The sequence below is a fragment of the Pelodiscus sinensis genome, chromosome 2 (genome assembly GCF_052426305.1).
Source record: "Pelodiscus sinensis isolate ZL-2025 chromosome 2, ASM5242630v1, whole genome shotgun sequence".
Taxonomy (NCBI): domain Eukaryota; kingdom Metazoa; phylum Chordata; order Testudines; family Trionychidae; genus Pelodiscus; species Pelodiscus sinensis.
The window spans coordinates 42,304,884-42,326,527 of record NC_143053.1 but is presented as its reverse complement, the minus strand read 5'-3'; the positions used below and the strand labels follow the sequence as shown (position 1 = coordinate 42,326,527).

Sequence of the window (21,644 nt, the reverse complement as noted above, 5' to 3'; positions counted from 1 at the left end):
CCTGGTCCCACTGGACAGGGCTCCCAGCCAGTTCATATTCCCAGGTGCTGGGACTCTCTAATCCAACAACATCTGTGATCCTGTCGGACCATGATGTTGCCAGACCAGAGTCTCCCAGATTTTGAAGGTTCAACCTGTACAAAAGTTACATTTCTATACCAAAATGGTTAAACATCTGAACAGTACAGTTCTCTCCCCAATTCTGAAACCAGTACTGAGACAGAAATAGAAACTCGCTTGTGTTTTCTGCACAGAGCCACTCTACTGCTGGCATGATTTTAGCATAGGAGTCACAAACAGAAGGCTAAGTAAAAGTCTTTCCTTCATGTCCTTTAACTACTGCTTTGTTCATTAACTCTTATTTTTAGAAGCAGCGATTTTCATTAACAACACTTCTGCTTAAAGTTTAGCTTGTGGAAAACAAATTAATTTACATCTTCAGCTGCCCACTATTATCAAGGATCCTGTGATAAATCAGTCACTGGTTCTCATTTTTCTAATGTTTTTAGTGAGAAGAACATATTAAATACCTAAAACCTACCAGGAGATAACAAGGAAAGACTCAAAAAAGTACATCTGGATAATTAAGTCCAATGGATCTCAGAATATGAAGATTACCCTTTTGCCCCTGGGATAATTAATTTTAATGAAAGAAAACTTTTGCTCTTTTACTTCATACTTACCGTGTTTGGGGTTTCTTTTCAAACCTGGTTGTTGCTGGGGAGGAGGAGGTGGTGGTGGAGGAGGGGGAGGAGAATCTCTTTCATGACTTATTACCCTATCAACCGATCCATATATTGCTAATGTCAGACAGTTGTACCAGCCTCTTAGGACCAATCCATCCGTGTTGACCTAGTTTGTAAAAGAAAAACGCACCTTTGAAAAATTCCCAGTCAATCTGAGAATTTATACTTAATTTCACTGGGACAGATCATACTGAAATGCTAATCTCAAGGCAGAAGATATTAGACCGATCAGATATGATCAGATGTGGGCTACAACCGTCAATAATTCTGTTTTATAACAATCAACACATTATTAAATGACTAAAGATGAGCTTTATGTAGCTCAAAAGCTTGTCTTTCCCACCCAAAGAAGTTGGTTCAATAAAAGATGTAACCTCACCCACCTTATTTCTCTAACAAATTACAGTATTACTGATATGCCTTGATGTTAAACTTTCTGAAATGTAAAAGGTTAAACTCTCTTTATTCTTCACATATTTGTATGTTTGTGATGTCTGACTTTAGTATTTTCCGAACATTCAGACTGAGACCGGACATGAAGTGGCTTGGCTCTGTCAACATGGAGCAACCCTGATCTCAAACCCCATTTAGTTCACCAATGAGGCCAAATTCTGAGCTGAACCATCCACCAAGAAGGCTGCAATTCTCCACTTCATTTTCATTAGTATTAGTAAGCTTAACAGGAGCTGCTGAGCAGTGTTCCCTCTAACATTTTCTATCCTTGGGCAGGTGAATTTTCTTTTGGGCAGGTTGAAATTTCTTATATACACAACACCAATATTGAAGTAGCATGTGGATGTGCACCACCAATGCAAACAAGCAAAAAAATGTCATTAGACAGTCCATATGTGTGCAAGAAATATATTAAAACAAGGGATAGTAAACAAGAAGCAATGCTTACAATATTTAATATTAATATTACCCTGGGAGTACATGTATCATCATCCTTTCTAACAACTCAAGCTAGTAAACACACCAAAATGCATATAATCCACACATAGCTCAGCTTTCAGATGCTAAACAAATCTATGAGTCAACTAGAAATCTTATTTGCAAGGAGAGCATGACTAATACAATATTTACTGACACTGAAAGGAGAGTAAAAGGCATTCGCTAAGGCTTACACAAATTTACACATAGCTTCAGGGTTTGTAGACAGATGCATGTTTCAAAGAGCTTGCAAATAAGGTTTCATCCTATAAAACTAGCATCACACCTAGTACTTGCTACTCTGACTCATAAGAGCCAGAACTCTACCACATAGCAGAGATCTAGCCTTAATGCAATACAATATACCACTTATTAATTAGTAACAAAGGATTTTAAAAAGTCATTAATATCAGAGTTTTAGATATCTGCAACACTCCCAAAATATCTGTTAAAAGAATTTTTCTTTCTTATCTTAAGCCATCAACACTTACGTAAACTTTGTTTGAAATGTAATCATGCAAATGTCCTACTGGCACACCGCTCCCTCCAACCCAGCCAGACAAAGAGTACTGCAGCAAGTGAGTCAGGACACCCCAAACAAGCTGCCCACTGCCTCCATCTCACTGCACAGATGCCAGCATCCACCCACACCCTTTCCCCCACCTAGCTCTGTGCAATCTGCTCCCCCAAGCCCAAGTAGGGGGTGAGATAAAATCCTGCTTCTCAAACTAGCAGGCACTAGCAGTCTAACTGGAAGTCAGGACAGGACATAGCACCAACTAATTATCCACACCTCCCCCACACACCAGGATACAGCACAAACTCCTTCCTCCCTCCACCTCACCCCAATGCAAGCACCCACCCAATCCCTCTTTCCCGTATCTACCCTATGCAGTCAGCCCCTTACCTCCCACTTCCCAGACCAGGAAGGTTGAAGAGACTGCTGGGTTTCTGCCTCTGTCTCTCTCGCCTCTGTCGGACAGAATTCTCCAAACTCCCCTCCCCTTTGATATCTCCCCCAAGCCAATTAATTACTCACTCACTCTTCCCAGCCACATATGCCCTCTTTATCTAGCCTGCTTATCTGCTCTGGGAGCTCTTCAGTTCAACAACACAGCTAGCTCCATTTAGCTGCTGCTTAGCTAGATACCCTGCCCCCACCAGTCAGCTGAGCTCCCTGCCTATGTGGGAGCTTTGAACCTCTGTGCGAGGCTCAGAAAAAAGCTGAGCAAATTACAGGGAATTTAGATGCTGATTGACCAACACTATTGAAAATCCATTTATTTGGAACATAACTTTAGGTTTTTTTTTTTTTTTTTTTAAATCATGGACCTAGTGTATTATACATTTGGACTGTATGGACCTGTTTAGACTCTGAGCTCTCCAGAGTAAGGTTGTCTTCTACAACTGCTTTGCACGTTGCTAAGCATACTAAATAGCAGCACCACAGTACTCAAATAATTGCCACACAGGAAAAAGAAAAACATTGAAATCATAGCATAATAATTATAACAATTACCTTTGCATTGGGTCTAAAGATAATTGAAGAGTTCTCATCATATTCAAGGCTGTTAAACAAAACAAAAACTTATTTTTCAATGTTTAATAAAAGTCCTTTACATACAAAATATGGACAATTCCGTATAGTACCCTTTAATAACACTTTATTTTCACATCAATTAAAAGGAAGAACAAGCTTTCAAGCCAGTATCAAAACACTAAACAATACCTATTCTTATAAAAAAAGCCCCAAAGTACTTTCAATATACACTAACATTAAAGGGAAATGGTCAGCTAAAAAAAAAACCCAGTTGGGAACTTCTACTCACACCATGTAACCATACATCTCTTAATGAAGGGGACGGGGTGGTGGGGGGGGGGAACCATCTACGGTCCAAGACAGGGAAAGAGCAAAGAGAGGCAAATATGGAAGCACAGATGAGCAAGCCCGGATGCACATGTATCCTCTACATTCAGATTTTAAGGAACAGATACATTCTAAAATTGTAAATTCTAAAATTTCACGGAGCCAGCTCCCCTCACAGAAATCTTAAGCATGTCCACAAACAGGGTGGGGTCGTAGTGGAGGGAATAGAAGCATGCTTGCAAACATAAAATTGGGAACTCCTGTTGTTATTAACAGTGTTTACATGTAAGGGTCCAAACTTAAAAACATTTATTACTGACCATAAATACTTATTAGCTTGAGTAGCTCCATTAGACAGAACAGGGCTACTCAATTAAGTATTACTGCCAGTAACGCTTACACTATCAGACTCTGAACCTTTGTTATAAAAAATAAGAAACTCCCTCAGAGATGTAATAATACTGTGCTGTACTTCTCATTTCTACACACCCGGAAATATAGCACATTCTTCTACACGTTGAATCTCTATAGTTCGGGACTCTCTAACCCGGCAACATCCATGGTCCAGCAGGACCACGAATGTTGCAAGGATCAGAGCCTCAGGCAGAGGTTGCCCGCGACTGGCAGCCCATGGGGCCATTGCCTGGGGGCAAGGAGCCCGGCCAGCACACCAGCAGTTGGGGGGAAGGGAACTCGAGCAGCTGGAGGCATGAAGTCCTGCTGGACCGGAGTGAGGCCAGCCAGGAGAAAAGCCCTGCTGGCCAAGGGAGATGGAACATTGATATGGCCAGAGCGAGGCCGTTACAGAGAGAAGCTCTGCTACCTGGAGTGGGGCCAGTAGTTAGGGGCAGGGAGTCCTGCCAGCTGGGGATGCAGAGCCCTGCTGCAGCCAGAGAGAACGCCGGCCAGGGTGCAGAGCTCCATCAGTCAGAGCTGGACGGCTGTCCAGAGAGGAGTCTGGCCAGGGGCAGGAAGCCCTGCTGGCCAGAGTGGGACGAACCCCATCAGGGGCAGCAGATCCCATCAATTGTGCTGGGGGTAATGGCTGGGGCTCTTGCCAGAAGGGGGAACACTGGGAGAGACGGAACCAGTCCTGAGGTTGCCGGATCAGGGAGTTACAACCTGTACAGAAAAACGTTCAGTCAGTGCTATGCAAATACTCATGAATGTATAAAGTACACGCATTCCCAAATTCTTACCTTCCTAGTCTGTCAAAAACAGGGGCACTTGGCTTGCTGACATTGTTGAAAAACAGGTCCAACTGAAATGTATGTGGGGATGTCTCTCTGTTGATGGAGCAAAAATAAAAATTAATTATGTCAGGCAATGCTTAACCAAAACCTGAAATCCCTAATATTATTGTTTAAAACCTAAAGGAACACATTATTTATATATATATAGCATATTCAGTGGATGCATATATTGCAGTTTTTCCTGTGATTCACAAGTCCCAAACAATATAAAAGGAAATGCATCTGAACATTTTTGGACTTACCCATAAGCTCTATTGTCAGGCAAACTTGTGTGAGCTTTTACTCCTGGAGGAATGACACGTACTTCATTTATGTAAACCACACATGGAAAACGAACTACATCTATATTGGTACTCTGCTAAAAACAAAGAGCAAACAAAAGTTGCAAAGCTTGAAAAATACTATATTGTTTTTACTTTATAATAAGAATTATTTCCCTTTTTTATCTGATCTTTCAAACAGCAACTGAGGGAGAAACATTTTGAAAATGACTGTAAAGACAAGAATTGGCAGAGGAACTGAAATTACTTTCAAAATTCAAGTGGGCATGCCACTTGAAACACTGTCAAGCTTATAATTATAGAAAAATAAAACTAGTTTAATTTTAAATACCAGAGGGTTGTTTAAGGTCAGCTGACTCTGTTGGAGATATGAAAGACTCCAGACAGAATTTTTCAAGATCTATGCAAAAACAGTATTTAATAGGGAAGTTAACATGTGCCTGAGTACACAGTTAACCTTCTCATTTACATGCATACAACCCCACCCTTCTGTATCTATAGCAGCAGCAGGGAAAGGTAGGGAGGAGGCAGGAACCATATGTGTGGGGAGCTGGCTTTTAAGATGACTCCTGGTGCATGCCAGCTCCCACAGGCCGCCTGCCCTCCCTCCCTCCTCCTGCGCTCCCTTCCGCACTGCTGCCTCCCAATCTTAAATATAATCACCACAAGTGCTCCAGCTATAATTCAATATATGGCACTCAATAGGTGAACATGCAAGAGAAAAACTCCCATATGCAGAGCTACTCTATTGTCCTGACTCATATAGGAAGAAGGATCTATGGAACTCTTTACCAGAGGATGTTGTGAAGTCCAAAACTGTTAACAGGATTCAAAAAAGAACTAGATAAATTTATGGAGGAAAAGTTCACCAATGCCTATTAGACAGGACGGGCAGGGATGGTGTCCCTAACCTCTGTCTGCCAGAAGCTGTGAATGAAAGATAGGAACTGGATCACTTGAAGATTATCTGTTCTGTTCATTCCCTCTTAAGCACTGGCACTGGCCATTGCTGGAAGACAATACTAAGCTAGATGGACCTCTAGCGTAACCCAGTATGACCATTCTTGTGTTCCTAAGGAAGACTACCTCTTTGGGATTAGTTCTAAAGTCTGACATTAAAGTCTCCCCTGGTGAAGATTAAGGATTTTGCTATGTTATAATCACCATTTACATATGCCACAAATGTATTCAGTGTTCTAAAAAATGTGTGTTTCCATGTTCTAAAATGTTTAGAAGCTAAGGAACAAGAACAAGAGTTTTTGTTGTGTGTTTCTACAGTGCTGTTTCTGGGCACCCCATCCCCCTGTAATGGGTTAACTGATTAAATATTATGTTTAACCAGTTAACTAATAAAACAGGATTTTACATCCCTAGCCCTCATGTTCACTGCCGCTAGGCACTTGCCATAATGCTAACAGTAATGATAAACAACAACTATGAACTAAGCACACATTATCAAAAGCATGTGCACCAGAGACAGATATTTGTGTGCCCCAAATTTGATTATTTGGCTGTATGTACAAATGGCAGGAGGTTGTATGCATAGGAATTGCTGCACTGGATCAGACCTGATCTCCACCTAGTTCAGTATTTCAACAGTGGCCAGTCTGAGATGTTTAGAGGAAAATGTAAGAACCTGCTGCAGGTAGATGTGGGGTAATCTATACCAGCATTCCTTGTAAGATGTGCCCTCGGGAGGGCTACTCAGGAGAGATTTGCCATCCCCCCAAGTGGATTAGTAGAGCACTCACAATCAGCAAGTTGTGTTTCTATTGGTGGTGCACATCCATACATGCCTCTGTGCATAACAAAATGTATTCCACTTATGCATGAAAAAATATTAGCGGGAACAGTGATCTACCACCTGATTTCTGACAGAGGCAGTGGGGGAAGAGGGAACAACTAGTTGAGTTCCTACTCAACTACCCACTAAGCATTTGCTTATCGGGTAGTCGACTAGTTGCTTACATCCCTAGTTGAGCAAATGTTTTCAGAGAACTGTACACTATGATTCTAGAACATAAGACTGGCCTCAGTGGATCAGATCAAAGGTCCATCAAGCCTAGTATCCTGTCCTTCAGCAATGGCCAATGCCAGGTGGTTCAGAAGGTATTAATAGGTAAATCATCAAAGTGTCACCCATTCTCAACTTCTTGCAAACAGCATCTCAGGACCCTGTCCTGCCCTTTGTCACACAGTTTGGTAAGATTCATTTGTAACTCTTCACTAGCTGCTTTGGAATCATCCATCCTGAATAATTTTGTATTGTCTGCAAAATGCACCACATCACTGTTTACTCCTTTTTCCAGATCATTTACAAATACATTGAACAGCACTGGTCCCAATGCAGAATGATCCTTGGAAAATGCTGCTATTTACCTCTTTCCCCTGCAAAAAGACTAGGCACTTTCATTTTAACTCCAAGGAGACAGCAATATAAATGTCTAGTTTCTTTGAAGATAGTTAAATTCTCAATGACTTCCTGTAAATCCATTTTTGACAATTTCACTCTTGACATCATGATCACTTAAGATACATCTTTCTCCCACACAGTACCACCATGTGAGGTGACAATCACTGACAAAATTCTCTGCTGCAATACAAGTATTCTTTCAACACTGGGCTTCTATGGTAACAACATGGAGAATCTCTCTGTAAGGTCACCCTCTGAGACTGGGAACTTAGTACAATGAACCTTACACCTACTGTGCAATGGAACACACAGGACACAGGAGCTAAAGTGAATATTCCCGATCTCCCCATTAACTGCTGCAAGGCAGAGAAGCACCACAGGCTCCAGAAAAGCACTCTTGTTCCTGACTTGTCCTCTAATCTTTCCTCAAACAACCTTAAAAATCTCGTTTTTAATTCCGCTCCCATTTTCCCCCTTCTCCTACACTTGACCTGCCAACTTTCTTCCGTATCAATTCCTATTCGTCATGCATCTGACGAAGTGGGTCTTTGCCCACGAAAGCTTATGCTCCTACACTTCAGTTAGTCTACAAGGTGCCACAGGACTCCTCGCCGCAATTCCTATTCTCTTACTCTGCGGGCTCCTCATTAACACCCGCCTGTTAATCGCCGCATTTCTACGTTGCCATCATCACATGCACAAGAAGCCACAGAAGCGTTCGTCAAGCGTCTGGCCACGCCAGGGCTTCCCAGCGCGATACGGGGGAGTCTCCCTTGCATGCTGATGTCATGGTGGTCCAATCCTGAGACAGGGTCCGCTCGCCCCCTCACGCGCTGTCGTCGCTCTCCCCGTGTCACTGCGCTTCCTCCTACGGACTCTCCACGTCCTGGCCCTTTGCCGGCTCTGGAGCAGGCAGCATCAACCTGCCTGTCCTTGCACCTCCACAGCCCCCGCCCAGGCTCGCCCCCGTCTGCTCCCCCCGCCGCTGCCAGAGCCCAGCCCGCTCCACCCAGCCTGGCTCCCCGCGCTCGCGGTCCCGCAGCGGGCCAGCCCAGGGGCAAGACTCTCCGCCTCCCGCTCTCGTTCTCTGGGGACAGGGGTGGCTCGGCGGGCCCCCACCGGTACCTCCGCGCTCTGGTGCTTGAAAGTGTCTAAAAACAACAGCTCCGTTGCCGTGTCCGCCGCCATCTCTGCTCCGCAGCTGCGGAAGCATTTCCGGGTGAGCGCAAGCGCTTCCAGGGTCATTCGCGGCGCCGGCGCCCTCCAGTCTCTCTCCCCAGGCTCAGCGGCGGGGCGCGAGCGCATGCGCACACGACTGCTGGGCGGAGGAGCTGCAGGCTAGGTGGTGCGGAAGGAACGCTGGCGCTGGAGCCGCGGCTGACCCTGGGGGGGCTCGGTGCAGTGTCTCACACGAGCAGGGGGCCAAGGCCGGTGCGGGCCGGAGCCCCGGAAAAGTGTCAGCCGGGAAGCGCAGTCCCGAGCCGGGGCCAGTGGCGCCCTGTAAAGGGCGGGCTGCTGCAGGATCGCCGCACAGCTCGTTTCTGCACCTGTGCGGACACAGCGCGGGGAGGGGGGGGTAGGGGAGGGGGGGGGGTAGGGCCGGTGGTTCCCCCTCAGAATAGCTACTGAGCCAGAAAGTGAGAGTTACGGAGCATGCTCAATAGCTCTGCGGAAGCCACTGCCCTTCCCCTGCCCACACGATGTAGAAGTTTCTGCTGACTGACTACATTTTAGAGGGGGCTAAAGAGAGGACATGAAGTTTCATACCATTTCACAGATTTGTCTGATCTGCTGTCAGGGTTCACTGAACTTGTACTCCCATCCTTGTAACCCACTTGAATTATAGAGCTTCAGGGGGTTGCTGAGTTAGTTTGTTACAGGAAAAAAATGGCCTGGTAGCACTTTATAGACTAACAAAACACGTAGTGGGCTATGCCCACAAAAGCTCATGATACCATCAACATATTTTGTTAGTTTATAAAGTGCTACCAGACCCCTTGAATTATAGTTTTGCTCCTTTCCAAATATTATTTCTATTACTTATTACCCTGTGCAATGCCCATCACTGTACTATTTGTTTTTATTTTAATAGCTAATGTTCAAGTAGTATATTTAAGTAAACAGTAGTTACTGCTTTTAGCAATTCTTTGTGATTCTTATAGCACTTGCTACCTTTCATTTTTATTATAGAACTAGGTTCTTGATGAATGAGTCATTCAGACTAATGAAAGCTCTCTCCCCCCCCCCCCAAGTCTCTGCTTGAACCAAAGTCAATCAGAAGACAGGGGAGGGGGGAGACACACCTAACTCCTCTGAAAGCTCCCCTAGGCTCATTCACACCACTCCATGGCTGTGTCTAGACTGGCCAGTTTTTCCAGAAAATCAGCAGCTTTTCCGGAAAAACTTGCCAGCTGCCTACACTGGCCGCTTGAATTTCCACAAAAGCACTGACTTCCTACTGTAAGAAATCAGTGCTTTCTGCAGAAATACTGTGCTGCTCCCGTTTGGGCAAAAGTCCCTTTTGCACAAAAGTTTAGCGCAAAAGGGCCAGTGTAGACAGCTGAGATTTGTTTTGCGCAAAAAAGCCCTGATCGTGAAAATGGCAATCAGGGCTTTTTTGCTCAAAAGCGCATCTAGATTGGCCACAGACGCTTTATCGCAAAAAGTGCTTTTGTGGAAAAGCGTCCGTGCCAATCTAGATGCTCTTTTCCGCAAATGCTTTTAACGGAAAACGTTTCCGTTAAAAGCATTTGCGGAAAATCATGCCAGTCAAGACATAGCCCATTAGTATACAGCAGGGATCTGCAACCTACAGAATGTGTGCTGTAAGTGGCATGCAAGCTGATTTTTAGCGGTATGTGGAGACCACAGCAGGAGCGCAACCCTCTCTCATTGGAGTCCATGCAGTTGTGAGTCTTGGAGCACCAGCTCTAGCTTCCAGGTGCATGGGAGGAGGGAGGTGAAGAAAGCCCTGACTTGCGTCCACCCCTTGTATCTCTAAGAGGCACCCCAGCTCCCCACCTGCCTCCAGCAGACATCAGAGATCCTACATCAGAGACCCTACACAGAGCTGGAACACACACACGCACTCGTGGGATTGAGGCCCCATCCCTGCATGCAAGTTGCTGCTGTTCCGCCTGCCCCAGTCTCGCCGGCATGCAGAGAAGCTGGGGGAAGGGGAAGCAATGGGGTGGGGGAACCTGCTCCTCAGTACCCCCAGGTACCCCTGAGAGCTACCCTGGCTCCCTGCCCACTTGCATTGGGCAGCATAGGGACCCCAAACAGAGCCAAGACCTGCCTTCCCCACCCATGGAGGCCAGGGACAGGGATGAGGAGATAATGGGCAAATTGGAGACTGGGGTGTGATGGAGTCAGGCTCAGAGGGTTGGGGGGTTTTGGAGTAGTTTTTTGCTTCTCACTTGTGTGGTCCCCAACTGATAGTTCCTCACCCCTGACAAAGAAAACATTGAAATCTTGTGTTGGGACATAAATTAATATTTTACTTTAATTTAAAATGAAGTTTGATAAACTAACATGAGAAAGTTAAAATGCTTAATCTGTTTAATAATTTAAATTAAACCATTCTCCCTAGCTGCAGCACTAGCAAAATGGCTTATGCATAATTATGTAATTAACGGTGGTTCACTGAAAGGTTTGCATTGAGCAAGGTGGTCCAGACCAAAAAGTTTGAGAACCACTGCACTAGCGGGGGAATGCTGCCCAGGCTGCAGCTCCAGGGCTGGGTGGTGGTGGCTGAGGGGAGAGGAAAACGCGTGGGGGGGTGCCCCTGCCCCAAAGCCGTGTTGGCCCCTGGGATCCTGAGTCCCTAGAAGGAAAGCAAGGGTGTCATGAACTGGACCCCCATGAGACCCCACCCCCCAGCAGGGCTGGAAACCCTGGGGTAACCACCCTGCCCTGCCTCACCCATTTCCCTGAACCCCTCCCCCCGGGGTGGCCTGGGGGGAGGGGTTCAGGGAAATGGGCGAGGCAGCCCATGTTGGTGATCCAGCATCACACCTCACATAAGATTGGAGCCAGCACCGGCTTCCTGCAAGGGTGGGGGAAGCCCCGAGGCATCACACCCATCTGGCTTCCAGGGAAGTGTGTGCATGCTGTTCCTCCCCTTCCCTTAGGAAAAGCTGGAGCAGAGCCCAGGGCAGGAGATCAAGTGGGGCACATGGCGGAGAGAGCCCCTCCTGAGAGAGCTGCACAGGCCAAGGCAGGAAGGTTAAATCTTGGCACACTTCTTCGGAAAGGTTGCTGACCCTTGGTACAGAATGGAGAACAGAAAGTCCAACAAGAACTGCACTGAACTCTGGGACACAGAAAGCAGGGAAGCACTGCCTGATGGGAAATCCCTGCTCCAGATGCTAATAATCCCTCCCCCCCCTCCCCCCACACAGATTATCAGGCCAATTCTAGGAAAAAGTCCTCTATTGGTATCCAAAATACTGAAGCTGACTAATTGTATTATGAGGTCCCTCTAAGGCAGAAAAGGAGAACCTGCTCACAGGCTACACCCCAGTTGCTCCCACTGGCAAGTACTCGCAGCTAGTGGGAGTGGTTGCCTACAAATGCAGAGCCATGTAGTGATAGAAATGTAGCCGTGTTAGTCTGGTGTAGCTGAAACAAAAAACAGGACTATGTAGCACTTTAAAGACTAACAATATGGTTTATTAGGTGATGAGCTTTCGTGGGCCAGACCCACTGAGGAAGTGGGTCTGGGCCATGAAAGCTCATCACCTAATAAACCATTTTGTTAGTCTTTGAAGTGCTACATAGTCCTGTTTTTTGTTAGAGCCATGTAGAATAGGGATGTTTCAACTGTTAACTAATAAACATCAGCTTATTGGCTTCCATTACAGTTACATGTTTTTTCCTGGCTGCCAGCCCTGCTTCTGGGAAGATGGCTGTCACCCTGTGCTATGAGATCTGTAGTGTAAAGCTTATACTGCAGAGCCTACTGCACATCCAGCATCAAGAGCAGGGCCAATAGCTAGGAGTTGGTGTGCACTGGCTTGCAGCCCCCGACCCTATCCCCAGGTAGCTGGACACACTGCGGACTCTGCAGCATAAAGCTATAATCAGTAGCATTTTTAACAATTACATGCTTACATTTTAGCCGTTTTTTTACATCCCTAATATATAGCCATTTGCACACCTCCAGGAGATGCCCCAGGTAATCAGCCCCCTGTCCCATCTGCCCAGACCCCATAGACCCACACACTCCCAGACTCTGAATCTGTACCACCACAAGCCCGCTCCAGCACCCTAACATACTGCCTCAACCCCACACCCCAGCAGCCACCTACAGCACACTGAACCCCTTATTTTTGACCACACCTCAGAGCCTATGGTACCACAAAATCTACTAGCAACCCTGGGCCCCAGAAGAGTTAATCTGGACATGGGGGGAAGCCCTTAGCTAGGGGTGGGAAACCTCAGGCCTAGGGGCCGCCTGGGCCCCCCAGCTTTCCTGGATCTGGCCCCCAAGGCTCAGGGCTCCCCCCCAGCATTGGGGAGCCCTTGCTGGCACTTCAGCCCACTAACACTCTACCACAGGGCTGGATCATAGGAAATATACTAGCCTGCCCTCCCTAGGCTCTGGTGTGCCAGGGGAATTTGGGGTGTGTAGTCTCCTCAGTCAGGGGCCACATCAATGAGGAATTTTTTTTGTTTTCTTTTTTTCCTCATTTGTGTGTGGCCCCCGACTGATTTTTCTGTGGGTCAGCAGCCCCCATCCCAAAAAAGGTTCCCCGCCTCTGGCCGTTGCAGTCTCCCCTGCCCCATGGTCTGTAATGCAAGTGAAGTGAAGTGAAGTGAAATAACCAAGGAGGTTTCTGAGCCATTAGCTAGGAGTTTTGAAAAGTCATGGAAGATGACAGAGGTTCCAGAAGACTGGAAAGGGGCAACTGCATGCCAAACTATAATAAGGGAAATAAGGACATTCATCTGTGTACCTGGAAAGATCATAGAGCAAATAAATAAGCGATAACCTGATAGCTTTGACAAGGTAACAAGCCTTGTGGATGGGGGAGGGGAGTGGGTGACATGGTGTATCTTAGCTTTAGCAAAGCTTTACAATAAGATGGGTGCAAAACTGGTTGGGAAATTGTGCCCAGGGTGTAATTCTCAGTAGTTTACAGTCATGCTGGAAGGGCATAATGAGTGGTGTCCTGCAGGTATCAGTTCTAGATACATTTCTGTTCAAAATCTTCATCAATGCTTTAGATAATGGCTTTGAGACAGGGGTGAGATGGGGGAGGGGGTAAAGTGGTCACAATCCCTCAAAATGTGTGGGCAGAAGCAGAGCGAGGCAGATGGGGAGCAAAGAGAGCTAGGGCCACCTTGCTACACTTTCCCCGCTGCTGCCGGTATGTGCGGGAATGAGGCAGGGCCAGGGCAGAGCAGGAGAGGGGAGAAACAGCTATGGGGGTTGTCCTGGCCCTTGCCCAGCCCTCCTCATCAGTTGCATCTGCTTAGAGCAGGGTTTCCCAACCTATGGGTCAGGACCCAAATATGGGTCCCCATTACATTTCAAAAGGGTCAGGAGGTGTCTTCCCAGGTGGCTCTTAAGGAGCCACACATTTTTTTTTAATTGCCCTGGGTCACCAAGTCTTCCTGAATTGTCAAAATGGGTCCCCATCTGGAAAAGGTTGGGAACTGCTGGCTTAGAAAGTGTACTTACAAAGATTGTGAATTCAAGGAGAATAGAAGCTAGTTTTTATACTGCAATCCTACGATACTTTCATCATTAATGTTGGCAGGTCTTTAAACAAGAAAGGGACCAACTCTAGCCATGTAAAGACACCAGAATTTTATTGAAAAACATTTTTTCTTTTCATTAATATTCATTATACTACTTGTGCAAGTCAGTCCTGCAAGCCTTACTCACATGGGGAATCCTTACATGAATAGTCCAATGGAAGCCATAGGTTTTCAGGAAGACTATATTTGGCTTTTTGTCACAACGAGCTTCTTTAGAGCTGGGACTCGCCTCACCGCCGCGACCTACCCGCCCCCTGCAACTCTGCAGTTTAAATGTGGTAGGAGCCAGGCTGCCTGCAGACACAGCAGGTATAGTGAGCGCCCCCTTATCAACTAATTGAGTAGTCAATAGAAATTCTATTGATTACTCCATTAGCTGATTATCCACAATTTAACATCCTTAGTACAAATATAGATGGTATCATGAGCTTTTTGTGGGCACAATCCACTTCTTCAGATGACCGGAGTGCTGGACTTCCAACACTCCAGTCATCTGAAGAAGTGGGTTGTGCCCACGAAAGCTCATGATACTGTCTACATGTTTTGTTCATCTTTAAGGTGCTACTAGATTATTTGTTGTGTAAGTTTTTCCTGTTAGAGATTAACTCGGCTACCCCTCTGAAGCTTTAGTATGAATGCTTGATTTTCAAACTATGTATTATATAATTTAAACATTTGCCTTAATAAAAATGTTTGTTGTAATGAAATGTTCAAAATTGCAACAAGAAATCAAGAATATAGATGTAGCGCTTCATAAAAGGTTTGAGTAGCCAACTGTAATTTGATGGATTTTAAATCAGGAGTTAATCTAATAAAATAGTCATGAAACTTTTTCCGTTTTGTACTATTGTGTGATACAACCCACCTTCACCCTTATGGTCTCACCCCTCATCAGCTATCACTTCCCCTGTAAATTGAACACCCTTCCCCCCCCCCCCCCCCGCCCCGAAGTTCAATTCCTGGGAAAAACACAGAGCCACTCAGTGCAGGGACAAGGGGAGGATGCAGCAAGGGGGCCATAGCAATGACAGCTTATGTGTGAAGTGCTAGTGGAGGCCACAAACCATGTAGTGCATAGCAGGAGATTGATTTTTTTCTGTAGGTTTGTGATAGAGTTGGGATGAGGAAACTTTAAGTACTGGGTACACAGTATACCAATTCACTTCTATAGGCAGAATGTGAATGCAGATCATTTCTAAGATTAGGTCCAAAAATAAAGGGCTGGAGAGAGAGCAAGGCTTTCCATTCTTGAAAATATATCATTTTAAATCAAGTAATTATTTACTCCAATGGATAGTATTTTTTTCCTGCAGAAATTGCTATAAAGATTTTCAGTATGGATGGTACACAGAGTACTATCTGTCAGATCTCTTTATATTTTGTTCAACACCATATAATTACAGAAGATTGCTATTGTAGGGGAGGGAGAACATCAAACTGGAGTGGAGGGAAATTGACTCTCCCCGCAAAGGGAGAGAAAATTTTTTATTTAGTCCCAAGTGTCACACAGAATCTGGTCCAAAAGGTGAATATAGCTGAATCACTCAATAAGAACAACCATAATGTATATAATTTAACATTCATGTAAGAATGAAGGGGGAATACCAAATAAGCTTACCACAGTAGCATTTAACTTCAAAAGGCGAATTATACAAAAATGAGGAAGATAATTAAACAGAAATTAAAAGGAACAGTTAGTGAAATGCCTGCAAGCTTCATGAATTAAAAAAAAACCACCATAGTAGAGGCTGAAATTAAATATATACCCCAAATTTTAAAAAAGACCAAAAATGCCACAATGGCTAAACAGAGTAAAAGATGGTTAGAGGCAAAAAGAGATCCTTTTCAAATTGCAAGTCAAATCCTATTGAGAAAACAGAAAGGAACATAAACTCTGGAAAGTCAAGTCTAAACATAAAAATAGGCAGGCTAAAAAAGAATGTGAAGAACTAGCAAGGGATACAAAAACAAAAGCACATTTTTATAAGTACATCAGAAGCAGAAAACTTGCCAATCAATAGGGCTACTAGACAATCAAAACACTGAAGCAGACAAGGAAGATAAGGTAACTGTGGAAAAGCTGAAAGAATATTTTACTCTGCAATGCAGAATATTTGAGGGAGATTCCTGTATCTGAGCCATATTTTGGTGACAAATCTGGCACTGTCCTAGTCAATAAAGGAGTTTTGGGAACTAATTGAGAAATTAAAGAATCACCAGGACAAAGTGGGATATTTATCCTACAGTTCTATAGGAAATGAAATATGAAATTGCAGTTACTAACTGTGCTATGTAACCCTGTTACTTAAATCAGCATCTGTACTAGATGACTGGAGGATAGCTAATGTAATGCCAATTTACAACGGGTATGTCTACACTGCAGAGTTTTTCCAGAAAAATGGCCGTTTTTCTGGAAAAACAATACTTACATCCACACTGCTATTGCGTTCTTTCGACAGAAAGTCAAAAAAATGAAGGGGTTTTTCTGACAGCGGTAAACCTTACTCTACGAGGAAGAAGCCTTTTTCCAAAAATGCTTTTTCGGAAAAAGGAGTCTGTGGACACAGAAGAGAGTGTTTTTTCAAAAGAAGAGGCCTCCAGCAAAAAGCACAGGTGCCCTGGAGGCCAACATTCACAGTAATCACAACTGAAATGTGAGATAGTATCCACACCGATTGGATGCTATCTTTCGAAAAAGCACATCGCCTTTTTGTTGTGCTTTTGCTGTGTAGACGCTCTCTCAAAATAAGTTTTTCCGGAAGAATTCTTCCAGAAAAGCTTCTTCCAAAAGAAGCCTGCAGTCTAGACATAGCCAAACAAACAACTTCCTAACTTTAGTACCAAGCAAACTGGTTGATACTATAGTAAAGAACAGAATTATCAGACGCCTAAATGAACATTTGTTCAGGAAATGTCAAAACAGCTTTTGTAAATGAAAATCATGCCTCACTAATCGATTAGAATTCTTTTAAGGGATCAACAAGAGTGATCTGGTTAATACAGTGCACTTGGATTTTCAGAAAGTCTTTGACAAGCTTCCTCATACATATGAAATGACAGGATGCAAATTATCAGTTACCGCTCAAGAAGGAGATGTTGGAATCATTATGAATAGTTCTCTGAAAACATCCACTCAAAAAAACTAACAGAATATTAGGAAGAATTAGGAAAAGGATAGATAATAAGACAGAAAAATATTGTAATGCCACTATCTTAGATAGTACACGCACACCTTCAAAGAAGCAAAAAGCAAAACAAAACAACCCTCACTGAGATGGCCTCCAATGAGAAGTAGAAAAACACTCCCCATATTCCCCATGAGCGTGGGGTCCAGACTAGTAGATTTTGTGGTACCCCCTAGGCTCTGGGGTGAAGCCAAAAATAAGGGATTCAGTGTGTGGGAGGGGTCTGCCAGGAAGCAGGCTTGGGGTATGAGGTTTGAGTGGGAGGGAGGGTGCAGGAGTGGGCTGGAGGTTAAGGGTTCTGAGAGAGGGGGGGGGTGCAAGAGCAGGCTGGGCAGGAGGTAGGGTGCAGGAGTGGGTTGGGGGGTCTGGGTGGGAGGTGGCATGCAGGAGAGGAGGGAGATGCAAGATTCGGCTGTGGGGGATTGGGTGGGAGGTAGGGTGCATTAGCAAAATGGAGGTCTGGGGTCTGGGAAGCTGGTAAGGTGCAGGAATGGGCTGGGGGTGGAGACTCTGGCAGGAGGGGTGGAGGAGTGAGGTGAAGGTGCAGGGTCTGGGGGAAGTGCTTACCTGGTGCAGCTCTCTGGGGGGACACATGGCTCTGTCCCCTGCCACTCCATCACCGCCTCCTGCTACTCCTATTGGCCATTTCAGCCAATAGGAGCTGGGGGGAGGGAGGGGAGAGAAGCCTCTAGGCAACACTTTGTTCCGTTGTCATTTTGCCAGCTGGGGGGGGTGGAGGAGCGGCAGCCCACAGGGCTGCTGCCTCCCCACACCAAGCAGAGCCCATGGGTTGGATCCAGCACTGGCTTGCCTGACTCTAGTCCATGAGGCTCAGGGCTCTCCCCTCCCTGCTGCAGCAGGGAGCCAGCAGTGGTGTTACAGTCTAGTGCGGAGGCCGCTGGGCTGGAGCACTGTCACAGGCTCCCTGATGATGGAGGGAGCCCCAAGCCTTGGGGACTGAGTCAGGCAAGCTGGGGCCAGATCCAGTCCCTGGGCTATAGATTCCCCACCCCTCTACATTATTAGGGAAACTAGTTTTAAACTTTTCTCCCCCTTCAGGCAGAGTAGGGAATTGAATCAGTTTTCCACATAGGTGATGAGTGTTGTAACCAGCAGGCTAAAAGAATTAAGAGAGGGGGATACCACCATCATCTCCTCCTCATCTAGCACTTCTTGCAAGAAATAACATAGGCACCTTAGCCTCCTGACCGCAGGAGAGGCTTCTGGCACCAGATCACAAGCAGAGATATGTGATTTTTTCCTACAGCATGGTCTCACCCCTGGCAGGGGCTTGGAATATAGGCGTGGGTTTGGGTGCTGGTTCTGGGAGGAGATGCAGGTCTGGGGCAGGGGGTTGAGATACTAGCTACAAGAGAAGGCTGAGGTGCAGTCTCATGGCAGTAGGCACTTACTGTTTGGCAGCTCCCAGTCATTGACACAGCAAGGCCAAGGCAGGATCCCTGCCTACCCAGGCTCTACGCCATTCCTGGAAGGGGTCAACCTCTGAGGGTGAAGGACAAGTGTCTCCTTGTGCTCCTGTCTGCTGGCACCACCTCCTCTGCTATATTGGCCACATTTCCCTGTTTCCAGCCAATGGGGCTATGGGAGGCAGTGCTTGCAGGCAGGAGCAGCAAGTCGAGACCCCTTCCCCTGCACAGGGCCACACTGGCTACTCCCCAAAACAGGTTGGTGGTCTGGGCCAGAGCAAGCAAGGAGCCTGCCTTAGCAACAGCCTTGCTCCAACACTGGGTGACTGTGATCAACTGGAGACTCCTCAGGATTGACCAGTCAATCGCAGTTGACTGGTTGGTGACCTCTGCTCTACAGCCCAGATTTATGTTCCTAACTCTTGAGAGGGGCAGGACTTAAGACACACTACTTTGTTCTTCATCTCCCCTGGCTGAGATTGATTCCTACCCAGCATGCCAGCTTTTGTGGATCTTATTCTTAGGCATCTGTCTTTCCCCATGCATTGCATAGGGAATCTATGTGTGTCTAATGTAGAGTTTGCAGATCCAATGTCGTTTCAATTATTTCCTAGGCACCCAAAAATTAGGCAATGCCACAAAGTCCCTATGTGGATGTCTGTACTACAAGTTCTACAGTGACACAACTCTGTAGATAATTGCTACAATTATGAAAGGGGTTTATCCGTCACAGTAGATCCACTTTCTCTAGAGGCTTCAACTAGGTTCAGTTCTTCTATCCACCTAGTTTTGGTTTTATTGGGGCATAGGTCAGGTTACAGAAACCATGTTGACTTTTGCCCAACAAATTATGTTTTTCTATGTGTCTGACAATTTTATTCTTTACTATTGTTTCAACTAATTTGCTCAGTACTGACGTTAAACTTACCGGTCTGTAATTGCCAGGGTCGCCTCTAGAGCCCTTTTTAAATATTGGTGTTATGTTAGCGGTCTTCCAGTCCTTGGGTACAGAAGCTGATTTAAAGGATCAGTTACAAACCACAGTTGTTAGCTCTGCAATTTTACATTTGAGTTCTTTCAGAACCCTTGGGTGAATGCCATCTGGTCTCGGTGATTTGTTACTGTTAAGTTTTTCAATTTGTTCCGAAACCTCCTCTAATGACACTTCAATCCGGGACAGTTCCTCAGAACCATCACCCACAAAGGATGGCGCAGGTTTGGGAATCTCCCTAACATCCTTAGCCATGAAGACTAAAGCAAAGAAATCATTTTGTTTCTCTCTCTCTGTCTCTGTCTCTGTCTCTGTCTCTGTCTCTGTCTCTGTCTCTGTCTCTGTCTCTTCCAGGGGCACCACTGGTTTTTTAGCAGGCTTCTGGCTTCTAATGTACTTAAAAAACATTTTGCTATTACTTTGAGTTTTTGGCTAGCTGTTCCTCAAAATCTTTTTTGGGGTTTTCTTATTACATTTTTACACTTAATTTGGCAGGGTTTAAGATCCTTTCTATTTACCTCATTAGGACTGGATTTCCACTTTTTAAAAGATGCCTTTTAATCTCTCACTGATTCTTTTACATGGTTGTTAAGCCACGGTGGCTCTTTTTTAGGTCTCTTACTATGTTTTTTAATTTGGGGTACACATTTAGGTTGGGCCTCTATTATGTCGTCTTTGAATAGTTTCCATGCAGCTTGCAGGGATTTTACTCTAGTCCCTGTACCTTTTAATTTCTGTTTAACTAACCTCCTCATTTTTGCATAATTCCCCTTTTTTAAATTAAATGCCAGAGTGTTGGATTGCTGAAGTGTTCTTCCCACCACAAGAATGTTAAATGTTATTATATTATGATCACTATTCGCAAGTGGTCCTGTAATAGTTACCTCCTGGACCAGATCCTGTGCTCCACTCAGTACTAAATCGAGAATTGCCTCTCCCCTTGTGGGTTCTTGTACCAGCTGCTCCAAGAAGCAGTCATTTAAGGCATCGAGAAATTTTATCTCTGCATCTCGTCCTCAGGTGACATGTACCCAGTCAATATGGAGATAATTGAAGTCCCCTATTAGTATTGAGTTTTTTATTTTGATAGCCTCTCTAATCTCCCTTAGCATTTCAACATCACTATCACTGTCCTGGTCAGGTGGTCAATAATATATCCCTACTGCTATATTCTTATTAAAGCATGGAATTACTATCCATAGTAATTCAATGGAACATGTTGACTCATTTAAGATTTTTACTTCATTTGATTCTACATTATCTTTGACATATAGTGCCACTCCGCCACCCGCACAACCTATTCTGTCCCTCCGATATATTTTACATCCCGGTATGATTGTGTCCTGCTGATTGTCCTCATTCTACCAGGTTTCTGTGATGCCTATTATGTCAATCTCCTCCTTTAATACGAGGTACTCTAGTTCACCTATCTTATTATTTAGACTTCTAGCATTTGTGTAGAAGCACTTTTAAAAATTGCCACTGTTTGTCTGCCCTTCCCTGATGTATTAGATTCTTGTATATGTGATTGTTTCTTGTTTCTTGTCTGATATGGCCCATACTTTATCATCTCCCCTCCTCTCTTTCTGACTAAAATACTGACAATCTCCATTCATGGACTCTCGTCTAAGAGAAGTCTCCATCTGATCCACGTGCTCCTCCGTACCAATCAGCGTTCCCCCATCTCTTAGTTTAAAAACTGCTCTTCGACCTTTTTAATGTTTAGTGCCAGTAATCTGGATCCACCTTGGTTTAGGTGGAGCCCATCCTTCCTGTATTGGCT

At 45.1% G+C, this 21,644-nt stretch overlaps 1 protein-coding gene across 6 annotated transcripts in view; it reads right to left on the bottom strand.

Moving 5' to 3' along the window:
- Positions 1-21,644, bottom strand: part of VIRMA (vir like m6A methyltransferase associated) — a 63,488-nt gene that overhangs the window by 39,149 nt on the left and 2,695 nt on the right. For 3 of the 6 annotated variants that reach the window (XM_075920372.2, XM_075920373.2, XM_075920375.2), the window contains exons 1-5: positions 8,616-8,773; positions 5,039-5,154; positions 4,743-4,829; positions 3,196-3,244; positions 684-852 (exon numbers count right to left, since the gene is read on the bottom strand). In XM_075920372.2, coding sequence (XP_075776487.2) covers positions 684-852; positions 3,196-3,244; positions 4,743-4,829; positions 5,039-5,154; positions 8,616-8,735 — 541 coding nt within the window. In that variant the 5' untranslated portion in view covers positions 8,736-8,773. Of the gene's footprint in view, positions 1-683; positions 853-3,195; positions 3,245-4,366; positions 4,666-4,742; positions 4,830-5,038; positions 5,155-8,615; positions 8,774-21,644 lie in introns of those variants that run through there. The other 3 variants (XM_089776204.1, XM_075920374.2, XM_006110999.5) reach the window with 3 other exon arrangements.